The following is a 21436-nucleotide window of genomic DNA, read 5'->3' as shown; positions in this document are numbered from 1 at the left end:
ATTGTAAAATCAATGCTGACTCTTGTTTGTACAATTGCCTAATGCACATAAATGTGAATATTGACTGCACTGAAAACAGGACTTGAAACCTGTTTGATCATTAGGCACAAATAATTATCTCACACTCCATATGGAGGAGCTGTTGCAAAATTAAATGAAGAGTTTTGCAGAGGAAAATTGAAGATGAATTCATATGACTTATTTCCTGGTTATAAGGGTTTATTAAATCAAGTTAGCTTTTCAAGTCGTGCTGTTAAATCACTCAGGGGATGAGTCCAGAGGGTTGTGTGAAGCTTTCCTGTCACTCCTTAATCAACATACAGGTCACTTGAGTGGCTCAGCAGCTCCTTACACAGTGCCAGCTTAAACACTCTCAGTGCCCATGGATTTCTTTCCATGTAGAAATGGAAATGAGTGTTTTAAAAGGTCATTTCCAGATGATGGAGGCTTGTGGGACTGTGTTTTACTCTGTGTGTGTGACAGCATTAGATGGTCTCTCTTGAGTTTTGTATCAATTTACTGAATATATCCCTTGGGTTTTTTCAGTTACAGTCCAGTTCCTCTTCAGATGCAGTGGATCAGCTGCTAAACAAAACCAGAGAAGGTGAAAAATCAAGAGATGTAGTTAAAGAAAAGACAGAATCCAGCCCTAAAGAATCTATCATAGAAGCTGGCAGTAACACCAACTCCAGTGGTGGCAGTAGCAAACCCAACAGTCCCAGTATTTCTCCTTCCATGAGTAACAGCTCTGAGCAAAAGCGAGGGCCTGAGGTCACCTCCCAAGGTGTGCAGACATCTGGGCCTGGAAGTAAACAAGACAAAGAGGATAAAGAGGAGAAGAAGGATACTTCAGAGTGAGTAACCATGCCTTTTGGAAAAAGCACAATTTTATTAACAGCAGACTGTGTGGAAGTCACGGCTGGGTGACACATTCCTGGCTCTAGGTGCTGTGGCACAGGAGGAACAACAGGGGAAGGGACTGCCCTGAAAGTCATCTCCTGACTCCCTGCAGAGCTCTGCTCCTGTTGATGCCTGGTTCACATCTAAGAGCTTATTTCAATGTTTTCCTGGCTCACATGAGCTGTGGTATCAACTGGAAAACTTTTGTGGTTAGTTGTAGTAAGTTCCTCAAGGAGAGTGGCTTTTTGCGTGCCACGAGGTGTTTGACTTCTCAGAAATGTGACTCACAGGTGGAAATGAGGTGTTTCTTAAATGATTAATTGAAGATACTCCTGTAAAAGAATAATGCCCAACTGAATTTTTTGTTCTTTATGTTTAGGCAAGTTAGAAAATCAACACTTAATCCCAATGCTAAAGAGTTCAACCCTCGATCTTTTGCTCAAGTAAGTGATTTGCTGCTGTTTATCAATGCCTTTGAGTAGATCTTTATTGAACCAACCTTTTTTTTGGAGGATAATACTCAAACTAACCCTGCCCTATCCATTGCTCACCTCTGTCTGCAGCCGAAACCTTCTACTACACCAACCTCCCCTCGTCCTCAAGCTCAGCCCAGCCCCTCCATGGTGGGGCATCAGCAGCCAACCCCCGTGTACACTCAGCCTGTTTGTTTTGCACCAAATATGATGTACCCGGTTCCAGTGAGTCCAGGCGTGCAGGTAAAGTGCTGCAAACTCCTCAACACTTCACTGAGATCCTCAGGAGGCTGAGCAGGGCTTAGGAGTCATAGAATGGGTTGGGAAGGTCTTTAAAGATCAGCTTGTTGCAGCTTGGGAGCTGGGAGTTAAAGCAGTGAAATAGTGCAGCTTGTATTGCTCTTGTAAATATAAATCATGTTGTTGTTAAGTTTTGGCTGTGTAAATACTGACTTTTCCCAGTGCTCCCCCAGTCTGGATGTTCAAATAATTCCAAACACTTGTAAATGCCAGCAGCCCACGTTTATTGTGGATCTGTGCAGGTTTCCTCCCAGTTTTCCAAGCATAGTCTCTCACTCTCTGCAACTGTTTCTTTGTTCCAGCTGTGTCCCACTGGTTTCTGGTTGTTGTAGGGATCACTGGGATTTCAAATTTAGCTCCATTATGGAATATCCAGGGGTGGAGGGGACCCACAAGGATTTTCATCCCAACTCCTGGCTCTGCACAGACACCCCAACAATCCCCCCTGTCCCTGAGAGCGTTGTCCAACCTCTCCTGGAGCTCTGACAGCCTCAGGGCTGTTCCCATTCCCTGGGGAGCCTTTCAGTGCCCCAGCACCCTCTGGGGGAAGAACCTTCCCCTGATATTTCATCCTAACCCTCTCCTGAGTCAGCTTTATACCCAAAAGCTGCTGTGAGGCTGTCAGGGAGAGCCCAGTGCCTGCAGTAGCAGCAGTAGCATTCCTGGGCTGGTTGTTGCCAACCATCTGGTGTGAGTTGTGTGTCCGTGCAGACTCAATGTCACTGATCCAAGAAAATCTCATAGGTTAGGCAGAGTTCACTAAACCCTGTAGCAGAACACATCAAAGCTGAGTGGGGCCCCTGTCCTAGCACACAATGAGTTTTTAAAGGAATATCATACCTTCAACTTGTTCTGTTTCAGCCTTTGTATCCTATTCCCATGACGCCCATGCCAGTGAACCAAGCCAAGACATATAGAGCAGGTAAAGGTGAGAATAATACTGCCTGTTTGGTTCTCAGTCTGCATGCAGCATGGCTAAATGACAAATGTTTGTGTGTTTTCTAATCCACGGCAATTTGGTTTCAATCAATATTTTAAATGCTATTTTTATTAAAGGGAAGTAAGTGGAAATACTAATGGGTTTTTGGATAAACTAATTCAGCTAAAACATGGCAGGTTTGAGTAATAAGGGGTTGCTTGGTTTGGAATCAGATTTGACAAACAGGAAAACATCTCTGTTACTTGGAGCATTAGGGTGAGCTGATCATCTCCTGTATTTCATAAATATCACAGGTTTGTTTAAAGGGAGCTTCTCTGCTGGTTTTCTGTACTGGTTTGCAGCAGTGCCCCAATTGGTGCTTTATAGAAGGGTTTTTAACAAGATGCAGAGTCACTGTTTCTCCAGAAAGAATTTGCTGTGCTGCTCTCTGCAAAGAGCTGGTTCCAGTTTGTTCTTGTTCATTCCTGCTGCCCCAGTGACTGAGCAGCTGGACTAACAATGACAATGCCACGTTTTTAAGTGACACCCGTGGCTGTGCAGTCGTGCTGGGTGGTTGGTGGGGTGTTCCCTGTGCTGGGCAGGGCAGTGAGGGAGCAGAAAGTGCTGCTCTTGTTCTTGTGCTGCTGTTGCAGGGCTGTGGCTGTGCCCAGTGAATGGTTCTGCAGTGGCAGCAGTGCTGCAGGACAGCAGCAGCACTGCAGCTCCAGGCACTGCAGGAGGAAATTGTTTCCTGCTGGTCAGAAACAAACAAGGGGCCTTTATCAGCCTAGGGGAGACAAAACCCTGCAATGTATTTCTGTGTTAAAACACAGGAACTTCACTGTGGCCTCACCCCTGAAATCTTCTGGTTAGTAACACTGTTTTAATCAGAAATACATTGCTGAATGCTCTCTTGCTGGGTGAGGCAGCTCCAATTCTGAGTTCCTTTTAAAGTTCCAATATTTCCTGCATATCCATCTGTGTGCAGCACAGCCCTGTGGGAGCTGCCTGAGTTACAGCCCTGTGCCTTTACTCAGTTCAAGTTGCCTCCTGTATTTACTTCTTTCTGTTGTTGATCTGCAGTGTAAATAAAATCATCGAGTGAATTTACAGATGTTTTCAACATTTCCTTCTCCTCTCCCTAAGAGGTTGCCCCTGCAGTGGAGTTTAGAGGAGCTTGAGGCAGCTCAGTTAATAATTGCAGGAAGCTGGAGCTCTCCTGGAGCTCCCATGCCTGTGCTTTATAGGCTGGATTAGTTTGTTCCAAGTGAGTTGGGTGGTCACCTTCCCATGACAGCTCAAGTGATCCCACACTGCTCTGCATTTTTCATCTTTCTTCCTTAATTATTCCTACTCTTTATAGATTGTATCTCCCTCAGGGTTGTCTGTGACGTAAAATTTGCTTTCTGCTGCCCTGAGGGGTAGCACAGAGCTCAAAAGATGTGAAAACCTTGAGTTGTGGCTGGGTGGAGACCTTTATTGTGCTCTCCTCAGCCATAAGCACAAGTCATTTTAACATCAAGACTCAGATTTCCAGCTGATGGAACAGTGGCTGAGTTGTTCTCATAGAAGGTGAAAAAGCCTTTTAAAGGGGACAGGATTAATTGGTTGATGTAGGAGTCCTGATATAACCTTTCTCTTCTGATTCTGGTCAGTCTTTCTCTCCTTCACACAAAAGGCAGGGCTGGGTTTGTGGCTGTGTATATCCAGCCCGAAGGCAGTGATAAAATCACGTGTTTCCTGGAGAAATTCTTCTTCATTTTCAACAGAGCTCTAACCCATTGTTAAAGGTGTGGGGTGAGGATATTCCACATGGTCCCAGTAACATTTTTATAACGTAGAACCTTTCAGAAAGTTTTAATTTTTAATCTGTCTTTCTAACATGAGACAATCTTTGTTTTCCAGTACCAAATATGCCCCAGCAGCGGCAAGACCAACACCACCAGAGCACCATGATGCATCCTGCCTCAGCAGCAGGCCCTCCAATTGTAGCTACTCCACCTGCTTACTCTACACAATATGTTGCATATAGCCCCCAACAGTTTCCTAATCAGCCTCTTGTGCAGCATGTGCCACACTACCAATCTCAGGTAAGAGTCCTTTCCATGCTCCCCATCCATCCAAGCACAAATAATGAAGTGGTTCAGAGCTAAATAACCCCCTTGTGTCCAGTCCTGAGTCACCCTGAAGAGTTTCTGTGTTCTGGAGCACACGTGGTGATCTTGGAATGTGCTTCAAAGCCTGTAACAAATTTTAAGGTCCTAATGAATTTTAATGTCCTAACGAATTTTAAGGTCAGTTTAGAAGTTGGCATTTATTATTGATATGGTTTTTTAGCTCTTTGAAGAGTTTCTTTAGGTCATGGCCAGCACATCTCCTGGTTAAGTGTTCTAAAAATAACTTAACTTGGTGGACTGCTCTTACTTCAAAGGCTGTTAAATCTACATGTGTAATTGGATAAATGTATAAGCTTAATGCATTATTAGAGTGGCAAAAATTGGACATGCCAATGATTGCTGTCAGTTTCTAGCCCTTAAATTTTGGAAACAATTGGGACAATCCCAGCAGTGTGAAATCACAGCAGTGAAATCACAGCAGTGAAATCACAGCAGTGAAATCACAACAGTGAAATCACAGCAGTGAAATCACAACAGTGAAATCACAGCAGTGAAATCACAGCAGTGAAATCACAGCAGTGAAATCACAACAGTGAAATCACAGCAGTGAAATCACAACAGTGAAATCACAGCAGTGAAATCACAACAGTGAAATCACAGCAGTGAAATCACAACAGTGAAATCACAGCAGTGAAATCACAGCAGTGAAATCACAGCAGTGAAATCCTCAGCTCGCTCTGCATTGAGCAAGGCCAAGCTGCCGCCCTTTCAATCCCGACTGTTTAAATGACAAAAGTTTCTTTGGAGTTAATTGTTAACCCAATTAACTGTGTGGTTTTTCCTGTGTTCTGCCTGCAGCATCCTCATGTTTATAGCCCTGTAATACAGGGCAACGCTAGGATGATGGCCCCACCAGCACACGCACAGCCGGGTTTAGTATCTTCCTCTGCAACACAGTACGGTGCGCATGAACAGACACATGCTATGTATGGTAGGAAACGTTTTGTGTTATATGTAACTTTTTAAGTCCTTACCTTGTGCAGGGGATGTATTTAATCTCAGCCTTCCAACGTGGGTATCTCAGTAGATGTGGTTTATATTTCATAAAATGATGATGATGATGATGATGAGCAGAGCATTTGAAAACTGAGCCAGCTGGTTCAAATGAAAACTCAAGTGTGCTGATTTCGGTAGGATGCCAGTGACCAAGATGAGATTTCAACCTGGGAGCTGCTAAAGAATATCTGCTGAAAGAAGTTTGTTCAAGTTCTCTTGATGCTCTTGATACATCATCCCTTGTTTGTTCCTTGATTATAATTAGTACTTGTTTTATTGCAAGGTTATGACCTCAGTTTCAAACTTGACTTTAGTTCTGGCAACTAGTGAAGTGCTGTCTTTATGATACTACTGGCATTATTAACAGTATGAACGCTGCTGTTTAAGCAAAATAAACCATGTGTTGCTTACCTTTCTCATTTGGTAAGTCAAGAATAAGTAAATGCAACAGCTCATGTATTGCTCTCACTTGGACAATTAGTCTCCAGCATTATCAGATGGGCATTTTTCACTCACAGTGAAGTGCTGAAAATGTGGGTTACCTTGTGACAAAAGTAAAATGTGCAAGAACTTTCTAAAGCATTATAAATGTATGATAAATCAAGGCCCAGTTTGGAGGAAAAAGAGCTCACTGCAAAACATGCTGTTGAAAGAGGTAGAGTCAAGGTTGTTTAAGGCTTGGAAATTGTCATAAAATGTCAAAACAGCAGATGGTCTCTTGAAAACATGGCATTTCAATACTTGTTATAGCATCTGAGGAAAAGTTTTATTGGGTCACATATATTATTGACTTAGATTCTAATAAAAGATTTTCTGTACCTTTAGACATCTTTGTATGTTTTCGGGTGCTTAGTTTTACACTGCTACTTAATGGAAGTCCATGACATGTCATGAAAACTTACAGAGAATCTGGAGTTTAGTGGGAAATTAATTCTGATTTTAAGAGGTGTCTTACCCATCTGAAAGCATCTTGTCAGCTCTCTGCAGTGGTGTGGTAACAGAGTTAAGAAACAAAAATAACTTATTTTGATGCTCAGAGGAAGAACATTTGAGCTCATTTGTGCTGAAGCTGAAATGGAAGTTACTTGTAGAGATTAATCTTTCTCTCACAGGTCCTTGCTAATTGTATTACTTTGATCTTTTCAACTCTTGTGCTTGAGGTGTCCATGTAAACAGATCTTCTGTTTGCTTTTTCATTAGATTAAATAGAATTCCGATAAAGAGAATGATCAAAGGCTTTCAGACCTTTATTGGTGAAAACCCTCCTCTCAAATTCTAATTAAAATAAAACCAAACATGAGATAATCTGAGATTTGATTCAGAATGGTTGCATGTGACTTTCTAGCAATTTCCCATTGTGCACCATCCTTATCTTCTGTAATCAGTGGGTTCTGCAGTACAAGCCCGTTGCCGTGCTTGGCTTTGATCAGATGTCTGTATAGTTTTTTTTTTCACTGATATTCTAACTTACAACTGTTAGATCTCATTTTGTGTTGGTTTTGCAGCTTGTCTGTTGTAGATATGTGACTACCTGCCAGTGCAAACAACTAAGTTGAGTCAAACTTGAGAATTCTTTGGTATTTCCTGCCATGTAATTAAATGTTACTTTCCCAAGAGCACCTAATTTAACAGAAATGGCCTGTCCTCCTGTGTTCTTTCAAGTAGCTACTTGGTGACTCTTCTAAATATTCTCCCACCTTCCAGTAAATGATGGAGTGCTTGAAATTTTTCTTACTGAAACCACTGAACCCAAGAGGATCATGAACTCCATGTGATAAACCTTTTTTAAGGGTGTGTTCTTGCCCCTGTGCAGACGTGTTCAGTGAACATGAACTGTCTCAAATGTACCCTTCACCTTCCAAGGTGACAGTGACACATGGAATGACTCCTGATGTTCTGCAGCAGCCTCTCAATCCACATTTTTGCAAGGCTTGCATGTGCTGAGTGCCTGAAGACCTGGCCCAGACAGACTGTGCTTCCTCAGAGCGTGTCCAGCTCTATTGTGTCCACTTCAGCTTCCATTTATCCATGTGTGGGAAAAGGCAGGAATGCCAGAGGTGGCCAATCTGAGCTGCTCATGGAGCTAAAGAACATCATGCTGGAATTGTTCACATCTGACTGAGTGACTGTGAGAAAATATCCATAACTTATGTGCTGTCTATTGGGAATCTTAAGTTTACCCACATTTGAACTAAATATACCTGTGCACTTTGATTCTGGTCCTCTCTTAAAACATAATTTGAAAGTACAGAATAACAACTTCCTGAGAAACAACCACCGCTGCTGCTTTTGATTTTGCTCAAACAATTTCCTTTTTGGCTCTTAAAAATTGCTATCTGATTTTTAAAAGATACATTATTACTTAATTTTAGCACTGATGTCAGGATTCAGTGGGGCCATGCTGCCCTTTTAACCCTTCGAGGTACTGGTGCTTGCTTTGAGTTATTCCTGCAAAATTCACTCAGTTTTTCTCCTGCATATGTGGTAGAGAGAAGATGTCTGCAAGAACTACTGTGCTGAGACCTGGGGGTTGGGGGGAAACTGCTTATCAAGTATTCCTAAGGTGTGAAATGTTTTCTGGTAAGATCTGAAACTCCACCTTCACTCATGGTTTGGGACGAGTTGAAAGTCTGTGGCAAATAGTAACAGCCTGGCAGCCAAGAGAAAATCCTGTCGATTTAAGGGAGCCAGAATTTTGTGGTTGTTTTCCTTCCTGTCTTGTGAAGAGATAGCTGAATCCAAATTACATACAGTGAGCTACACTTGGTGATAAGCACTCTTCCATTTTAAAGAAAAGTACTTTTGTCTGATGCTGTTTAATGGGATATTCCTGCACTTCTGGGATTTCCTTGCCAGTTCACAGTGTCACAACCCCGTTGTTGCCAAGAGAGAGAAGCAGAGCTGCATGGTCCCAGTAACCCCAGCCAAAGACAGGACAGAGGAATGTTCAGATCTCTGGGGTTTTCCCCTCAAAATGGGGAAGGACAAAGTGCAAACAACTTCCATCCCAGCCAGACGATAGATAACAACGTCTGTGACACTTCAGCTGCGGAGCCACCGTGTCCAGCAGAGTTTGAGATGTGACACCTTTGCCTGGAATTGTGACACCCAGCCCACCTGGAGGTGTCATCCTTGCCCTGCTCAGCTGCACCTTGGGTTCAGGAGGTTCTGTGTCTGTGTGGCAGCTCTGGCTCGGGGTGGCCTCCCAGTGCTGTCCTTGGGCCGCTGGGGTTCGCTGGCCACCGTCCCAGTTTGGCTCCTGTGTCACACAAAGCCCAGGCCAGGCTCCTGCTGCTGGCAGAGAATTTGGTTCCCAAGTAGAGGGTGGATCTGTCCATTCCTGTGACAATGAACTTGTGGTAGTTTTCTGTGTGGCTGATTTGTTTCCAGATAATCGGAGTCCTCTGAAAAAACTCAACTTTTGTGTTTAAGAACTTGTGTAAAACCAGACCTTGGTTTTACACAGATGCATTTCCTGTTTTTTTGTGCTCTCATTCCTGTCCCTGTTCTCCCTTCCCTTTTCCCCTTCTGCTATGTTTTACTGGTCTGGTGTTGTCTCTAACTTTATCTGGTTTCTGTCTCAGCAGTAGAGTAAATTCTATTCCCCTGGTAGTACAATGGTGGATATAATATAAACTTCAGAGGATTCTCCAGGGACTAAGAGTGAACCAGTCACCAAAATTGTCTTGGAACTGTTCAGAATGGCAGTGCTATAGCTGAAAAAGCAAGGGCCAGTTTCTGCTCTAGTGTAATTGCATTTTAACCTTCTTGTTACAGTGGACAGTAACAGACCATGAATTGACATAAAGTTTCTTTTTGTGTTAATGAAGAACTGCAGACCTCAGTGTCAGAGTTAAGAAGGAAGGCTTACTCAGACTTGTGTTTCATCTCCACTCATTTGTAAAACAAAATATCTAGCTCTAATAGCAGCTAAGTGAATAAAAATATCTGCATGGTTCTAGAGTCTTCAAAAAAGAATTAAAAAAAAAAAATTAAAACTGACACTGACCTTTCCAGAAGATGGGAAGTATGCACGTGGCAAGAGGCTAATTTACCTTTCTATTTCCCAAATTCAGCATGTCCCAAAATACCATACAGCAAGGAGACAGGCCCTTCTTTCTACTTTGCCAGTGAGTTGGGTTTTTTGTACTAATTTTGATTGTACAGAAAAGCACTTTCTAAAGAACCACATGTTAAAGGAATGGGACCTGTTGAGGGAACAAGTTTCCTTGCACCAAACCAGGATGTGGAAAACGCAGGAAGGTTCCTCTCAGTGGGCAGGAATGGAGATTTATATAATCACAGGAAGCTACATTGTCAATTCTTCAAAAAATTATTTTGAATATGGAATAATCTCTCTGACTTCACTACCCAGTATTTTCATGTGCAGCTGGAAGTGGGCACTAAGAAATTCTTCGCTGTGAGGGTGATGAGGCCATGGCACAGGGTGCCCAGAGGAGCTGGGGCTGCTCCATCCTGGAGGTGCCCAAAGCCAGGCTGGATGGGGCTTGGAGCACCTGGGATGGTGGAAGGGGGTGGAACTGGATGATCTTGGAGGTCCCTTCCCACCCAAACCACTCTGTGGTTCTGTGGCCTCTGTTTAAACCTGTGCGAGGTTTAAACCTGCCTTGCTCCCTTTCATGAGCCCACCAGGATTTTTACACCTGATGAGTTCCCAGCTTCCTAAAAGGAGAAGCAACCTTTGGGTGTCATCCCTTTTAAAAGCCATGGCTCAAGTTCTGAGTCCCTGGGAGGAAATAACTCGAGCTGCAGCTGAGGGGGAGGAAGTTTTCTGTAGAAATGCCACTGAAGGAGTGCTGGGAACAGCTTGTGGTGATCCTTGTGTGACAGGGATGAGATGAGGGCTCCTCGGGACTTTCTCAGTTCCATTCCTGGCTCAGGTGGGGCTGTGGTGGCATCACTGGAGGCACTGGGACAGGATCTGGTGCTCTCTGGACACAGCAGCCTGATCCAGCTCATCCAGGAAAGGCAGAGAGCTGCAGAATCCTGCCTTGTCTGCCCTGCTGGTGTTCAGCAGCTGCTTGGAGGAAGCTGAGGTTTGAGTGAGGGGGTGTTTGCAGGATGAACTCTCACCCAGGACATGGGAAAGGAGGAGTTGCAGTTTCAGGCTGTTTCTGTTCTTGCTCCTGTCCTGCTGTGGCACTTGTTGCTGTGTCTGTCTGTCAGTCTGTGCAGCCCATGCCAGGCACTCTCCTGGTTTGGTTTTTTTTTTGTTTTGTTTTTTTTTTTTTGCATTAGCTCATGCAAGAGGGATGTGAGAAAAAGCATTTGTTCTCCAAAAATCTCCTCTGGAGCAGATTTCCTGTGTTTCACACTGGTTGTGCCTGGGTGGGGGCTGTAGGATGCTGCCCTGGGCTGTGGTCATGCCTCTGGTTTGGTGCACTGAAATCACTTCAATCACCTCGTTCCTTTCTTGGATTATCTTTGAAGTCAAGTCCACTCTACCGGTGTAAAATGACTTCTTGAAATGTTTGTGTGATGAAAGAAACATTTGCTATTTCTTTGCTTCCTACCATTCAGGTCTTTTAAATGTAGTTATCCTCACCATCTTACTGGCTCTGGCAATGGTTTTGAGGTTTGTTCACTGGTCAGTTCTTGAAAATAAACTCTTCAGTGCATCTTTGGGCCAACACTGACCACCATTGGCACCATTGAAATTCCAGGGAAAAAAACAAAACTACAAAATGCCACCATGTGGTTTCACATATTCCCTTGTAGCTGGGAGTTCTGCTTGATTTCTGCTGCTCTGACCTCTTCTGATTTCAGCTCCTTCTGTGGCTTCTGTGGCTGATTACTTCTTGTTTGCTCTCAGCAGTGGGGTGCAGTTCTGTAGGGTTGAATTCAGTAATTCAATCCCTGTGATGTTTTTCTGCCATCCCGTGACTGAGTCCCTCCCCTCCCCGTGTCCCTGCCAGGTCAGTGCAGTGGAATATCTCACTTTGGAGCCAGTTGGATTAGAAAGCTGCAGAAGTGAAGCAGGGCAGCCCAGGCAGAGGAATTTCAGGCATAAAGGCCCAGAAACCCAGTGTGTTTGTGCTGGAGAGAGCTGGGGTGACTTGCAGCAAGGTGTGTCCTTTCCTAGAGCTTATTCTCAGATCATAGGTGGCCATTTGGAAAATCTCCAAAATACTGACAACTGGGGGAAATGTTGGATAATGGGTCTTTTATTTTATTTTTTTTTTCACCTCATGTCTTGTCTTATTTGCTGTTAATTTGTGTAGTGAGCTGTTTTGATGAGCAGGCAAAAAATTCCTTTTAAAAATCCCAGGGAAAGTGCTTTAGTTCAGGTGAATTTTTCATGACTTTTACAAGACTCCTTTGACAGCCCTGCTGGTCTCAGAGATTTCATTGGCTTGGCAGGAATTACTTGCACTAACTAAACATGAAAAGCCATTTACACTGCTGGAGTTGGAGTCTGAGCTCTGGTTTTGAGCTGGGAATGCATTTCAGACCTGCTGAGTCGTTCTTGGTTTGTGTGCAGGGGCTGGCCAGGATGTGGAGAAGTGCCCAGATAACATTTTTTGAAAAGCATTTTTAATATTGCTATTAAAACCTAATTTGCAGCAGCATCTGAAGTGGTTTTAAGCTTTATAAATTTGGCCATTAGGGTGACCTGCTAAAGACAAAATGAAGGAGAGGAGAAATTGAAAATTAAATATTTTCAGTATACAAAAATCCAGTGCTTCAAATCCAAAGCTGTGGATAAAATATTAAGTGGTTTTGGAAGAGCTGCCACTAAGACAAAAACCTGATCCTCCCCCTGGTTTATATCTGTTCTTTGGGGTGCTATTCCTTGGTTTAAATGGTGTCTTAAGAGAGAAATTCCTTATTGTGAAGTTTTATTGCAGAAATATTTCCTTCAGAACAACTGAGTTTATTATTCTCTTGGCCATGAAGAACCAAAAGATGAATTGCACAAATGGTTTAATGGAGTCCCACATTATTTTGGGGGCTCTTAACAAGTGATGTGGGAAGCCTTGAGTATCTTACAGCTTGGAATTAAATTTCATATCCATTTTAAACCCTCTTGAATGGAGTTAAGTTGTAGTCAGCATTGCTGCCCTTTGGCAAGCAAGTAATCCCTCCTTCCATTTATTTCTATTGCTTTAACAAAGATAATTATTTCTGGCCTTCTTCAGAGCGTGTGTAATAATGAGGTTGAGAAATTGTCCTGTAGAAAGCCATAAACTTGGTACTGTAAAAATGATCAGTGTTGCATTGATAATTTTGGTGTTGTCAGAGGAGAAATGTCTGAAAGTCAAGTAGGAGCATGGCAGGGATGCTGCTGCAAAATACATTTTAGTAGTGATACCAATAAAAAAAATCCAAAATACTTGGATTTAAAGCATAACAAAATGCTGTGGCAGAAGATCCTGCTGGCTTTGACAGCGTGCTTAGAAAATATTGAGGTGTTTTTGAAACCCCCTCTCAATCAGGAGGCCTCAGAGTGCACAACTGTGCTTGCACATGTGGGTAAGAACATTAGGATCAACTCCAGGCTGCAGGAATTTAGTTCATCTGCATTAATAGCCTGAAACTGCTCATCACTGCACGGCCATTTGCTCAGTGAAGATTTAATAGAGCTTGCCAGGGATTAAGTTAAATGTGGCAGGCAGTTATTTTCTAAAGGAGGAACCTGCACAGGGGAGAAAAACCTCAATTAGGCAAAAATATCCAGGCTCTCTGTATTCTGGTGAGTTGGAATGTGTCAGAATTTGGATTTTTAAGGTTTATGGCAAACCAGACTGGAGGGAAACTGCAGTGGCCATCAAGTTCTTATATAATACAAACCCCATTAAAAAAATTTAAAAAAATATATATATATAACCTGGTAGATATTCATCAGTAATTAACTTCAGAGCCACCAAAACAAATAAGGAGCAGTTGAAGGAAATATTGAGGAGCAGGCTGATAATTTTCTTTGGCTGTTTGTTTTTTTTAGCACTTTGTCAGCAAAACTCTCCTTGGTTTTTCAGGCTGTGACATCAGAGGGATTGACACGAGTTGTCACACACAGCAGTAGCTGCAGACAAGGCCTGCTTGTTGCACAAACCTGAAAAAACCAGGGGGAACATCCTCATTTTTAGGGTCCTGCCTTTGCATTGCATGCTTTGTGTTGAAAGGAAGACTTGTTGTCATTATGGCTTTTCATACTTGCTGAGATTGCCTGAAAAATTAAAAAAAAAAATAGGATTTAGTGTGGCCCATTTGCAGCAGGACAGAGCAGGATCCAAGAAGGAACTTGGGTGTTTGTTGTTGGAGACTGGCACAGCTGTGGCAACAGATGTGGCTTCACTGGGGTAAAACTTTTCTGTTGTTCAGTTTCTTCCTTTTTGGGAATTTTGTACCTTATTTGGTTCTGGTTCAAGGAATGAAGAATTCCATGGCAGTGTTGGGGAGCTCAGAGGATGGTGGTGATCCAGAACAGATTGGTCTCGAGGGCAGAGGCAAAATGGGTTATTTTAGCACCAGAAAGTGGCTTCAGCAGAAATTTGATGCTTGAGCAGCCTCAGTTTTGTCAGCTGTGATGTGTTTATTTACTCTGGAGTGCTAGGGCAGAGTTTGTGCTTCCCTCTGACTGTTCTGTGAGCAATTTCCAGAAGAGTAGCATGGTGAGGTTAGCCAGGTATAAGGCCAAAGAATTTTTTTTGGATGGTGGAAATAAAAATGGCTCATAACACCTTTGAAAAAGTATATCTCAGGAAATCCTAAATTGTATGGAAATTTCAAATTTGATCTGTTTGACAAAACAAAAGATGAAATACTGCTTTTCTCTATGTAGTATCTGTTACATTGTCAAATTAGGGAAGATGAACTGTCTAATTATGGTTGTTTATAGACTTTCCTGCCAAACCAAACTACACAAAAGCAAGGTAAGATCATCAGCTATTTGCAAGATAAATATATATATATATATTTTTAGAAGGGGGAGGGAATATATTTACACACTTGAGTTGTAGTGAAATCTTCAAATGCAGCTGGTGATTTGATAGAGGTGCATGTCCTGTACCTGGTGTTAAATATTTTTCTTTTTCATCCTAGTTTCCACTGGCTCACTTGCTCAGCAGTATGCCCACCCTAATGCTACCCTGCACCCGCATCCTCCTCATCCTCAGCCTTCTGCCACCCCAACTGGCCAGCAGCAAAGCCAACATGCTGGAAGCCACCCTGCTCCAAGCCCCGTGCAGGTAACACAGCCCCGAGTGGCTGCAGGTTGTGTGGAAGGGATTGCTTGATGTCGTGCTTGTGTTGATTTCTCTGAGGGGGAAAAGGGGAGGATGGAGCAGAGTCCAAGCACTCGTTTCTCCCTGTTCACAGGGGATGGGGGATGTTTCAGTTTCAGGATTAAGGAAGGATCGTAATTGTGTCAGTGCTTTCATATGAGAGAAGTGGAAATAGCAGATAAACGCTGAGAAGTGTTTGATTGGATTTTGTCAAAGCAGCTGAAGACAAAGTGATCCTTGGATAGTGCTGCATTCCTTTACTCCCTCCTGGGAATAACTGAGGCACTCCCAGCTGCAGGTTCTGCCTGGTTTTACCTGGCACTCTGGGCTCTGTGTGCCAGCACAAGCTGAGCCTGCTGGGTGTGACCGTGTTCACAGGGATTTTTGGATGAGGGAAGAAATTGAGATCTGACTCCATGTTACAGAAGGCTTCATTTATTATTTTATGATATATATTACATTAAAACTGTACTCAAAGAATAGAAAAAAAGGTTTCATCAGAAGGCTGGCTAAGCTAAGAATAGAAAGGAAATAAAACAAAGGTTTGTAGCTCGGACTCTCCATCCGAGCCAGCTGACTGTGATTGGCCATTAATTAGAAACAACCACATGAGACCAATCACAGATGCACCTGTTGCATTCCACAGCAGCAGATAATCAATGTTTACATTTTGTTCCTGAGGCCTCTCAGCTCCTCAGGAGGAAAAATCCTAAGGAAAGGATTTTTCATAAAAAGATGCCTGCGACAGGTGGGGTTGTAAAGAGTTCCCCACGAGCACAGCTCATCCTTAGATTCACCATTTCCAAATTCACAATTAAGAGCAGTTTCCCACCCCCTTTCTCCTTAACAGAATCAATACAATTCCTCAGCCCTAACCTAAATTTTTTTTTTGTGTTTTCTTGCAGCACCACCAGCACCAGGCTGCCCAGGCCCTGCACCTGGCCAACCCCCAGCAGCAGTCGGCGATTTACCACGCAGGTCTAGCTCCAACCCCTCCTTCCATGACGCCAGGCTCCAACACGCAGTCTCCACAAAACAATTTTCCTACAGCACAACAAACAGTCTTCACCATTCATCCCTCCCATGTTCAACCTGCATATACCAATCCGCCACACATGGCCCATGTCCCCCAGGTAAACACAGTTTAACAACCTTCAAGACTTAAATGTCTTAATGCCACAAAAGTTAGGACAGTCGGGCCTGCTGAAGTGATTGCCAATCTGTCACCTCTCAGCACAGACTTACCTGTTGTTGTTATTTAGGTTTCTGTCTGTACATTGCCTTTTATTTAGAATTTTGACAAGGTGTACTTGGACCTCAGCTTCCAACACCTAGTGCATCTGCAACTGTAGTTTAATGAAGACATCTTAAGCTGGCACTGCTACTGAAATAAATTGAGCTCTCTTCCCAGTTCCTGGCTCCCATCCTTGTCCCTGCCCCACCACTCTGCTCACAGAACTGCTTGGCCGTGGAGCAGAGCAGGCTGGGGACACAATTGAGCTGAAATGTGCCTCCCCTACCCCCTTTTTAGGCTATTTCTTGGTCAAATCAGTTCCCTGCTGAGTCAGGTGCCTGATCCCAGGAAGAGCTGGCATACAGAAAGGTTGGAGGTGGGAGGTGAGTGCAGAAAGGCTGAATTGCTGCTTTTGGTGGCAGTTTCAGGCTCTGCATCCTAGACGAATTTTATACAAATACATGCAGGAAAGGACATGAGAGGATTTCCAGGGAGAAGCAAGGCAGTGCAAGGGAGAGAGGAGAGAGTTAAGGTGACTGCAGGACAATCCCTGCAGAAAGAAGCCTCTGTGTGTGTGGTGTGAGTGTGGTTCTAAATGAACTGCTTGTGCTGAAGCTCCCCAAAGATTGTTGGCTAACCTAAAACAACAGTCTTTGCTTCAGAATCAGAAACTCACTTCTCTTAACTGCTCCCTCGTGGTCAGCTCCCTGAGAAAAAGGATTTGGGGAAGGGAAGCACATGATAGATTAATCAAGAGCTCCATGTAAAGCAGTGTGACACAGATTTTCTGATGTTTACTAAATCTCCTGGACTTAGTGTCCTTTGTCAAGGAATGGGCAGTTCAATCAATAATTTGCCTGCACAATTTTTTTCTTCAAACCAAGAACTTGGTGTCTGGTTTCTGCCTTCTCCTACAGGTTAACAATAGTTTGGGATAAGGTGACTAACTGTGATTAGGGATGTTAATCTGACAGCTGTCCAGTCCCTTGCAGAATTCTGATAAAATCTTTGCTTTGGTCCCTGGGACAGTCAGTTAAGCCAATAAATCAATAGTTCTGTAGGAATCCTTTTACTGATGTTGAATTTTTAGCTTTTTGATTCTCTTAGGCTTTTGATTTCTCTGCTTTTTTTTTTTTTTTTTGGACGGGGGGGAGGATAAGGAGAGGATGGCCAGAGCTGATGATTGCTGTGGCATCTTGACTCATCCTCCCCTTCTCTGCTTTCTGCCAGAAACAAGACTCCTGCTCTGCTCTGCTGTGAAGGCACTGCTGTCAATGCCTGGGTTGTGTTTAGAGCTTCTCAGAGGGGTCTTGGCTTAGTGGCACGTCCAGTGCTGTGATTTGAGACGTGAAACATTTGCTTGAAGGCCCTGAAAGGGTAAAGCTGTGCCCTGGCCAGGCCAGGGGTGTGCAGGATGTGACCATTGCCTTCCTTTCTGTGTGCCAAGCAAACCAAATGAAACAAATCAGATGCAATTTGGAGTCAGAACTGACTGCTCAGGCAGCATTTTTAGCAATCACAGACAAGGCCTGCCTTGCCCTTGATTTTAACTTGTGCAGTCTCTTCTGCAATTTTTTTTTTTAGAATGAAAGCTGCAATTTGTGATATTTACACCAAACTAATTGACTTTGCCAATGAAGTAGTTCCCTCAAAAATCTCTAGTGAAGGCATAACTACAGTTCTGTCAGAAATTTTAAATGCATGTAATTATTCCATCGTGGGGAAACTAATCACTGGATTTAATCATTTTTTAGCAGCCTCATTCCCAGCTTCCAAACACAATTCTGAAATACCACGTAGTAAAAAATTTCAGTTAGGCCAACACAGGGGATCAATCCAATTTCCCTTCAGGTTATCAGATGAATCTTGAGCTGGTGGATATCTCACTTGAGAAGCAGTACTTTAAAATTCATTAGAGAGTGCTGTCAGCTGCCAGTTTGCAAAATGTTTGAGAAAAATTTTATCCACTGTGTGTATTGACTCCAGCTGCTCTATGAATAGCTGCTTTATAATGATGGCTTCTACAATAGCATGTTTGTCAAAGTCACCGTGGAGCCAGTCCTGGGAGGTATTCCTGTTCCACAGCCTGATCTCCTAAAGCTTTTTTAGAGCAAGAGTGAGATTTGAATTGCAGTTCCTGCCTTTAAAGGCTTCTGGGGTGCTACTAACACGTGCAAGTCTGATCAAAGAGTTTGGGGAATGTCTGTGATGAGTCAAGTAACCCTTTTTGTCTTTAAGAAATAAAATTCTAGCCACTACCTGCTATTTGTCTTTACTGGCATGGGAGACCTGTGAGGCTGCAGTGCTGGGATATGGTAGAAGGACAAAGCAAACCTTAGGTACAAATGATGGGGTTTTGGGGCTTTTTTTTTTTTTTTCAAGGAGAAATCCACCGAGAGCTCTGAGTTCCTTTGTGCTTTTAAGAAATGAATGTTTGCTAGGTTTTTAAATAAAATAAATTGATGACCTCTAGAGACATGAACTGCTCTGAGCTAAAGAACCCACCAAGTTGCTGAAGTTGTTTGCCAGAGGTGATCAGCCATGGGAAGGAATAATCTCCTTTTCCACTGAGACTTAGCCCTGATTGCTCAGATTACACAAGAACTGCGATGAGCTGAACTGGAAGCAGAACAAAGCTGCCCTGAGAGTGTGAAGGGATGAAATCACTCGTGTCAGGAGGACTTGGCTGAGCACAGAGTGGGCACAGGTCACTGGAGAGGACAGGGAGGTTCCCAGGGCAGGGAGCCAGCGCAGAACGTGGGGTTGTGCAAGGAGAGAGCTGGGGAAGGGATGCCAGACTCCCAGTGCCTGTCAAGTTCCTGTCTGTACCCTCTAGGAAGTGCTTTGATCTAAGGTGTCTAACAGAAATGTTTTGAAGATTTGTTGCTGAATTGTTTTTTTATTTTTTTAATACCCCCCTCCCCCCGTTTAATGCTGGCGAAATGGCTAAAATTGAGAACGCAGCTCAGAGCCAGCAGTAAGGAGCGCTTTTTTAATTATTATTTTTTCCTTTTTGTTGTTATTATTATTAATTTTTTTTTTTGTGTTACAACTTCTGCCTTAATCCCTAGTTAAAAAAAAAAAAAAAAAAAAGAAAAAATAATTTAAAAAAATCAAATAAATGAAGAGTAAACCTTTGCTGACGGAGCAAACTTCCGCCAGTCATGTGGCCAGGAGTTGCTGCCTCCTTGTGACCATGATACTAAAGAGCTCTTTGTTTCAGGCTCATGTACAGTCAGGAATGGTTCCTTCTCACCCAACTGCCCATGCTCCAATGATGCTAATGACGACACAGCCTCCCGGTGGTCCCCAAGCCGCCCTCGCTCAAAGTGCACTACAGCCCATTCCAGTCTCGACAACAACACATTTCCCCTATATGACCCACCCTTCAGGTGAGGAGTGTGTGCCTGGGAGACCTGCACCCTAACTGAGCCAGGTCGAGGAGTGAGGACTGGGAGAAACCAGATCTTTGGGGAAAAAAAAAAAATTAAAAATAATAATTTAAAAAAAAAAAAAAAACGACAAAGAAAACCAACCAACCTTAAGATGTCCTTGTGTTTCACAGCTGTGCTTTGGCAGCCTGGAGGAGAGTAGGTTTAGCTGAGATGTACCTAATTCAGGGAATATTCCTGATTTTTCTCTGTCTGGAGTAGAGGAGTGTGAGGCCCTGGCACTGTGGGACTGAGTTTTCCGTGGATTTGCCGTGGGGGATGGACTGTGTGCAGTTTATAATGATCAGAGATTCAATTAAATCTTGAGGACAGCAGTGAAATGTTGTGTGGGGGTAGGGCTGTGCTAGGCTGCTGTTAAAGTAAAGTGACAACTGAAATCTAAACTTTAATTCAGAGTAACATTCTGCAGCTTTGCTTTGGGGGAAAAGTAGGAGTTGTGTGACTTCTTTCCGCTTTAAATTTAACCTTATTTAGGTTTCTTTGATTATTCAAGTTCAAACAGCCTCTGAACTTCTGTAGTGATTTAGTTTAACCTGATGCTTCTTGGGGAATGTGTGAGCAGAACAAAGCTGCTTTCTGAGGGCTTAGGTAGGGAAAAAGAAAAAAAATAAAGCATCCCAAGGACATCTTGATGTGCAGGGTTTTGTTTTGTTCTCTAAAAAAATAAAAGAAAAAGAGAAAAAAAATAAAAATAAAAGAAAGTTGAGCTCAGTAGTTGTCCTGTGACCACTTTACTAGCAAACTGTTGTGTGGCTTGCCAATTTATTATTTACATTTGAACTTTTTTTTTACAGTACAAGCCCACCACCAACAGCAGTTGTAAGGCTCATCTGGAATAACTGAAAGGCTGGATACCTTTTGTAGGCCAAATACCCTCCTTCTACTGCTTCTGCCAACTGGAAGCACAGAAAACTAGAATTTCATTTTATTTTGTTTAAAAAAAAAAAAAAATTTGATTTCTTGTAACATCCACTAGGAATGCTAACAGTTCATCTTGCAGTGGGAGAGATTCGGACTGAGTAGAGGCATTTAGGAACTTGTGGGCTATTCCATAATTCCATGCACTGTATCTGAGTCCTGCAAGTGCCCCAACTCTGCTTGCTGAAAAACTGGAAGTTATTTATTTTTTAATGACCCTTCAAAGTTATGAACTCGTCAGCTAGCAAAAGAAGTAACAAGAGTGATTCTTGCTGCTATTATCACTAAAAATCAAGACTTGGAGATCCCTTTTACTTCTAACTAAACTTGAAACAGGTTCAGTAAAAAAAAAAAAAATTCTAATCGTCAAACGGATGAGTTATTATTTATAAATCACGTTTGATGAGATAATCACTATCGTGAGACAGTGATGTAACTTTTAAGTTAAGAAAACTTTTACTTTGTAGATAATATAAAATAAAAACTTAAAAAAAAAATTAAAAAATAAAAAAAGTTTTAAAAACTGACCCTCCTTGGTGTTTGTGTGGTGATTTTTGGGTCTCTTCCCGTACCAATCCCAGCTGGAGCCAGGGTTTGAGCCTGAGTCTGTTGTGTGCTGCAGGGGTATTGCAGGAATAAGGGAAAGGTTTGGGAATCCCAAATTCAGCTGTTTGTGATTTTGTGTTGCTGATCCCTCAGCCTTGGGCTGCTCCCCACGGGGTTGGGAAAGGTCCCAAATGGGCCTTTAAGGTGATGGAAGTGTAAAACTCAGTGGTGCTGCTGGAGAAGGAAAGGAAAGGTAAGAATTCCCTGGGAAAATGC

At 42.9% G+C, this 21436-nt stretch overlaps 1 protein-coding gene across 11 annotated transcripts in view; it reads left to right on the top strand.

Annotated features, from left to right (window-relative positions):
• Positions 1 to 20711, top strand: part of ATXN2 (ataxin 2) — a 50313-nt gene extending 29602 nt beyond the window's left edge. For 4 of the 11 annotated variants that reach the window (XM_074554246.1, XM_074554250.1, XM_074554242.1 and 1 more), the window contains 11 exons: positions 547 to 854; positions 1280 to 1343; positions 1464 to 1616; positions 2535 to 2601; positions 4498 to 4682; positions 5568 to 5700; positions 9842 to 9895; positions 14829 to 14974; positions 15916 to 16143; positions 19468 to 19636; positions 20491 to 20711. In XM_074554246.1, the coding sequence (XP_074410347.1) occupies positions 547 to 854; positions 1280 to 1343; positions 1464 to 1616; positions 2535 to 2601; positions 4498 to 4682; positions 5568 to 5700; positions 9842 to 9895; positions 14829 to 14974; positions 15916 to 16143; positions 19468 to 19636; positions 20491 to 20519 (1536 nt within the window). In that variant the 3' untranslated portion in view covers positions 20520 to 20711. Of the gene's footprint in view, positions 1 to 546; positions 855 to 1279; positions 1344 to 1463; positions 1617 to 2534; positions 2602 to 4497; positions 4683 to 5567; positions 5701 to 9841; positions 9896 to 14828; positions 14975 to 15915; positions 16144 to 19467; positions 19784 to 20490 lie in introns of those variants that run through there. The other 7 variants (XM_074554241.1, XM_074554252.1, XM_074554243.1 and 4 more) reach the window with 6 other exon arrangements.
• The last annotated feature ends 725 nt before the right edge of the window (positions 20712 to 21436 follow it).

The sequence above is a fragment of the Zonotrichia albicollis genome, chromosome 18 (genome assembly GCF_047830755.1).
Source record: "Zonotrichia albicollis isolate bZonAlb1 chromosome 18, bZonAlb1.hap1, whole genome shotgun sequence".
In the NCBI taxonomy this organism is placed as follows: domain Eukaryota; kingdom Metazoa; phylum Chordata; class Aves; order Passeriformes; family Passerellidae; genus Zonotrichia; species Zonotrichia albicollis.
This window is presented reverse-complemented; position numbering and strand designations above follow the sequence as displayed.